Source organism: Morone saxatilis, unplaced genomic scaffold (genome assembly GCF_004916995.1).
Source record: "Morone saxatilis isolate NCDOM2014 unplaced genomic scaffold, NCSU_SB_2.0 Contig23, whole genome shotgun sequence".
Taxonomy (NCBI): domain Eukaryota; kingdom Metazoa; phylum Chordata; class Actinopteri; family Moronidae; genus Morone; species Morone saxatilis.
In genome coordinates, this window is record NW_023339796.1 from 9,696,919 (window position 1) to 9,702,867 (window position 5,949).

At 39.8% G+C, this 5,949-nt stretch overlaps 2 protein-coding genes across 2 annotated transcripts in view; one reads left to right on the forward strand and one right to left on the reverse strand.

Moving 5' to 3' along the window:
* cunh1orf35 (chromosome unknown C1orf35 homolog) overlaps positions 1 to 803 on the reverse strand; it is a 4,090-nt gene extending 3,287 nt beyond the window's left edge. Inside the window, exon 1 of the mRNA XM_035671120.1 lies at positions 575 to 803. Coding sequence (XP_035527013.1) covers positions 575 to 671 — 97 coding nt within the window. The 5' untranslated portion in view covers positions 672 to 803. The remainder of the gene's footprint in view (positions 1 to 574) is intronic.
* Positions 804 to 871: 68 nt separating this feature from the next.
* guk1a (guanylate kinase 1a) overlaps positions 872 to 5,949 on the forward strand; it is a 6,788-nt gene continuing 1,710 nt past the window's right edge. The window contains exons 1-6 of the mRNA XM_035671121.1: positions 872 to 1,389; positions 4,501 to 4,614; positions 5,112 to 5,153; positions 5,260 to 5,495; positions 5,689 to 5,773; positions 5,854 to 5,939. Coding sequence (XP_035527014.1) covers positions 1,356 to 1,389; positions 4,501 to 4,614; positions 5,112 to 5,153; positions 5,260 to 5,495; positions 5,689 to 5,773; positions 5,854 to 5,939 — 597 coding nt within the window. The 5' untranslated portion in view covers positions 872 to 1,355. The remainder of the gene's footprint in view (positions 1,390 to 4,500; positions 4,615 to 5,111; positions 5,154 to 5,259; positions 5,496 to 5,688; positions 5,774 to 5,853; positions 5,940 to 5,949) is intronic.

Sequence of the window (5,949 nt, forward strand, 5' to 3'; positions counted from 1 at the left end):
CTATAGATGTTTAATTCTGGGTCTCATCCTCTCTCCGGAGTCACCTGCTGAGCTCATGATCCCACCATACTTAAAAGAAAGAAGAAGAAAAAAACTCTGCTGCTACTAAAACAGTATCAGATGTGGTGACAATACGCCTTTCAATGTACCAAAATCACGTGTTTACGCATGTCCGTGTCCCCACAACGATTACATTTGCTGGGCAGTATGCTGCTGTATCCTTTTATGTCACAGCTGTGGGTGCTACGTGTTTAGTGACAGCAGTGTGGGCTCAGATAGCACAGTGGCTACGTGTGTGTGCTCAGAGAGAGGGGAGCGATTAAAACTGGGACCTGCTGTCTGTAGAGTGGATAACGGGACTAATACCGAGCGACCACCGGCCCAGACACTGTGTAATGAGGGACTCTGTAACAAAAGGTAAAAGGAAAAGCAGCATGTGAAGCCAATGTGTGCGTTTTTTTGTTTTGTTTTTTTTTTACAGTCCCACTCGCAAACAGCTAGCAGCTATTAGCACTGCCTCTGGTTAGCGCTGATAGCAGAATTTGCGGCCACTTTTTTTTTTTTTTAGACTTACCGAGATAATTTTCTCTGTGCTTATCGGCTTTCACGTCATCCCAGTTGAACTGGTCCTGGCCCCCTCGGACCCCTCCAGATCTCGAAGAACCAAACATGTTCAGCCGGTGACTTAAAGAAAAGCAGCGTGCAGTTAACGTAGCTCAACCAGCTGACTTTAGCCACATTAGCACACGGAGCAGCGCGGTCGTCCAGGCCTTCAGCTTTCACTCATCCGGGGAGTTGAACGGAACAACGTGCTTCCTGGCAGCGGTGTTTACGTTGACCGGTGAGCTTCAACTTTTGCTATTTATCTCCAGTGAAATCTACAGAGCGCAAGAGGAAACAAAGTTGTGTAAAACAGCTTTTCAACTCAAAGCTAGTCTGTGCTACTAAAGTTACTCTGCGGCCTATAAACAAAGCCAACGTTACATTAATAAGAGCACGTTTCTTCCCATTAAGAAAGACGCTGCAGCTTCCAGTCCGTCACATACATACATTTAAAACGACAAAAAAAAAGGCTGCGTTTGTTTGTCTCATCTAAACTCTCTGGCTAATGATATACCTTTTGTTTGTTTCTTTTGTTTGTTTGTTTTTTTCAAAAGTCCACGTTTCTGTGTTTTTGTCGCGCGCACTCTCGACGCTCGGGAACGTAAAAACGTGTTGACGTTTTTAGCACCGCAGTGATGACGTAGGCAGCGCAGTTTCCCTCTAATGGCTCGCGCACGGGCAGAGACACAGAGCGGAGGAGGGAGGAAGTCCTCCGGAGACCGACCCAAAGTCTTGGACTAACCTAACTCCCGATGTACATGAGATATTTTTCCAGGCTATTGTCAGGTAGGAAGGAGGATATTTGTGTGTTTTCTGTTGTTTTTGAATTGTCTGCCATATTACTGTAGCAAACACTGCCATTCACCCCGCCTCCTCCTCCAGTGTGATAGATTGTTTCTGCTGTGTTGTGGAAGAAGATGGATGTGTTGTGTGTTCACTGAGCACGATTAAGTTTAGCTGATGCAACGTTACCTGTAGTCTGATCATTAGTGTGACTGCTGCTGCACAGTCCTTCCTGCTATTAGTGTGACAGTTTTAATGCTACCAAAAAATGACTAATAAGGCAAAATCCGAGCGTTATTTCTTTTAATGGGGGCTGTCAGGGATTATACTCTGAGTTAGTACATTTTAAAAAACAATCCCAAAGACATCTGTTGTATTCATATCGCAGCAATTGTATATAAAGTACAAACTCTATTGAAATTCAAAAATCAGATGTATGTTATGTTCATTATGTGGACAGTTGAGTTATGTGCTATCATTTGTTAAAGCCTAATGCTGCTTATTCACTCTTGCATCTTTAACTCTACTTTACTTTTAAGATCGATTAGTTAACATTTGATTATAAAGTTATCCAGAAATCCTACCCATCAGAATCAATGCACAAAGCAATCACACATATTTTCTTCACACTTTAGTTTTTGTTTACCATACAAAAAATATGAATTCAGCATTTCCATGTAATTCACAACATTATTATTGCTCCTAACAGTCAGTCAAAGTGCACTTTGCAATACCTTAGTGTTTATCTGTTAGATAATTCTGGCATAAGATTGCAAACACTTATGACACTCTATAACAATAAACATGGAAAGTGCTACTCTGCAGTTTCTGTTTGCTCTATTTAGATTGACAAAAGATAAAAGGAGTTGGAATGAAGAGGAGGACAGCGTTAGACTGAATATGGATCAGAACTGGTTGAACGATGTACCCACAAAATCTCCAAATCATCTCTGCTTCAGGGTAAACCTACCTAACAACACTGCTGTTGTGACAATACAAACTGTATAGGACTGTGGTAGGACTGCTGCAGTCAGTTGTTTTGTTTTCTATGAATCAATAACTCATTTTGTCAATGAAATAACTGAAAAATCAAATAAGACAAAGACATTCAATTATCACACTTAAGAAGCAGGAACCATGAAATGTGAAGCTTTTTTCGCTTTAAAATGAGTTATAGTTATGTTATATTTTTGGCGATCAACTAGCTCTCAACCTGAACACCAAGCAGACTGTATCTGACTTATAGACCTGTAAGAGATTTCACATGATTTGAATTTTTTCTTGGGGTAATTATCAATCACATGTGGCGTAGTGCACATGGTTGAAGTCAAGCACAGTGCAGCTTCCAATAAGTGTCCAATTTGTAATATCACAGGTCTCTCATTTCCTGTCAGGCAGCTCTCTGTCAAGTACAAAAGGTTGATTCTTGTGTAGGTGTTCGATTGTATGTAGCTGCAAGTGTACTTTTTGTAAATAAGAAACTCAAATTTGATCTTTTAGTTTAAAAAATGTTGAACATTCACTGGTTGTAGCTTCTCATGTGTGGAATAGTTGTTATAGCTCATTATGAATTTAATACCTTTTGGGTTTTGGAATAAAAAGCAATATCAGAAGGTCCTCATGGTTCTCTGGGGAAGTGTATCATGTTTCTCTGAACCTTTAACCAATACAATAACCAGTAAAATAAATAACATTTGTTATATGGGAACAGTAAGTCGATTTAAATTGCCCAAACAGAAAAAACCCCTGCGCCTTTAATTAGCCATGTTGCTGTTTACGGGAAGCGTTCAAGAGGCATCGGAGAACGACTTGTCATTTGCACCTGCAAAGACAACCTCACTGCGTCTGGTTTGCCTGGAGACAAGAAGCCTCATAATGCCGTGATTTTATTCCTGGCTATAAAAAGATCCAGCATAATTTATTTTTGTTTCTGTTTGTAAAGATAGATTGAGCTACTGTGTGTATATACATATATTATTTGTAATTTGGTACATGTCATCATGTCACATGGAATTCCTCGTTTTTGGAATAATTGCCAACCTGTCTGATACCTGACATCGATGTAAGTAATAGGCCTATAACCAGTTATTAATGATGATTGATAAAAGCTTTTCACTGTAGTTCTTTTATAAGCTCAGGAGCACAGCTACAGTTGGTTTCCTTTTGTTAATAGATGTTTGGAAGATGCTTGTTACTGCTGACTTCCTGTTATACTGCCTTGTTTTCCCTACCCATAGACAAGATCATGCAAACACTAGACAAAATGGATGGTCCTTGTTTCAGCCTTTAGACTAGAAATAAAACACACACACACACATATATGTAGATCAGTCATATTATTGTGGATAAATCTCTTCAACCTTTTAAATGTATCTTTAACTACAAAATCTAGTGTGCAAACATGGCCCCGCCCTCTCTTTTTCCACTCCTCCCTCCTGCACTTAAACCTCTCCGTTCACTTGATTCCTGTCTGCTCGAGCTCTGTGTGTATTGAGGAAAGGTAAGGAGGAACACTGCACTAGGCCTTATTTTATTTGTTAATTGAGTATCTTACCTAAAATAGTTTTTAATGAAAGAAAAGCTGTGTATATTATAGTACAGTATAGAGAAGATGAGATGTTTTGTAAAATGATAGTGACTGCATAACTTAAATGGAATTTGAAGTTGACTTACTTGAATGTGAGCCCACACATCTATTTAAAGCAGTTTTTCCATCCTTGCTTCTTGTAGCTGTTTTGTTCTTTCCTGCAATCACAAGCAGAGTAGGGCTCTCCAATTAGTGAGTAATTGCTCCTCGACAGCACCATGGAAACCTCAAGGCTTGGGTGTTTTGGCCTCATCATTTGGTTTTTCCTTTGAGAACCGCTGGCTTATCATTTATGGTGTTTATCCCACCAGAGCGGGGCTTGTCGAAACATGTAAACCTACTGTAACAATGTGAAATGTCTGTCTTTTTTTTGTTTTTTGTTTTTTTCTTTAAGGACATATGTTAATCCACAGACAGATTTGGTCCTTATATGACTCATGTCGTAAGATTCCAGTGGGGATTTGTCATCCCTTCAGCCTCACCCACTTGTTTCCTTTACTGAACTCTCCTCCCCACCTCTCTTTCAGCTATGGCTGGACCCAGGCCTGTGGTGCTTAGCGGCCCGTCCGGGGCAGGGAAGAGCACTCTGCTGAAGAAGCTCATGAAAGAATACGACAGTGTCTTTGGCTTCAGCGTCTCCCGTAAGTTTGCCACTCTGTGCTTGCCAGACCATAAAACAATCATTTTGGTGGTGTTCTTACCATACAGTCAAGTATGTGTGCTTAATGTTACTCATAGAAGCCTGTGCAGGCATACACAAAACAGTAAAATGCCCAAGCTGATATATAACTTGTTTTGTGACATATGACTTTAGTACAGTGATAAAAAACACACGGAAGCAGCAAATATTCACATTTAAGAAGCTTGACCCGGAGAAATGTTTTGCATGAAAACAAATATTTTTACATTTTGGACTGCTGGTTGCAAAAAAAACAAGTGATGTAAAGACCTGACTTTGGGCTTATGAAACCTCTTGATATTTTTTTTTTTTTTTACTATTTTTCAACATTTTATTGACCAAAACCAGTAGATTAATCAACAATGAAAACAATCACTATAAGCAGCCCTACAGATTTATTTTCTGTCAACTAATTGTTTAAATGATTCATTATGACATAAATGTCTTATCACTCCTCAGATACAACGAGAAATCCCCGACCTGGAGAAGAAAATGGCAAAGGTACAGCATCTTCCTCCTCTTTCACAACCACTGTAACAGTAAATTGCATTTTTTGAGTCAGTAGTATCGCAGCTTTCCTCATCATTCTTTCTTCTTTGTGTTTCAGACTACCATTATGTTACACGGGAGGTGATGCAGAGAGGGATTGACAAAGGCGATTTCATTGAGAATGCAGAGTTTTCCGGGAACATGTACGGGACGAGTAAAGCTGCTGTGCAAGACGTCCAGGCCAAGAACCTCATCTGTATACTTGACATCGACATGCAGGGTGTGAGGAACATCAAAACAACAGACCTCAATCCCATCTACATCTCTATCCAGCCGCCATCCATGGCAATCCTGGTAAGCACGCAATTTAATTAATTTCATTGAGTTGATACACTGCACACACATCTCGAGGTTCCTGTTTTCCTGCCAGAGAGTTCCTGGGGTTAGTTTTCTTTGTACCACAGGTACCTGGTCATATGGATGCTCTCAGTATGTCTGAATCCCTTCTGGACATTGAACCCCTTTTTTAAAATTTGTATTATTTCAGGAAAAACGTTTAAGAGACAGAAAAACAGAGTCAGAGGAGAACCTCCAGAAGCGTTTAAATGCAGCCAAGGTGGAAATTGCGTTTAGTAAGTATTTATTGTTTGTTCTCAAAAATGTGACCACATAAACGTAAAACATGACTGAACATACTTATATCTCCCCATAGGTAGAGAGCCTGGTGTATTTGATGCCATAATTGTCAATGATAATTTGGAGGATGCCTATGGGAAGTTAAAAGAAGCTCTTCTTGAGGTGAGTTACT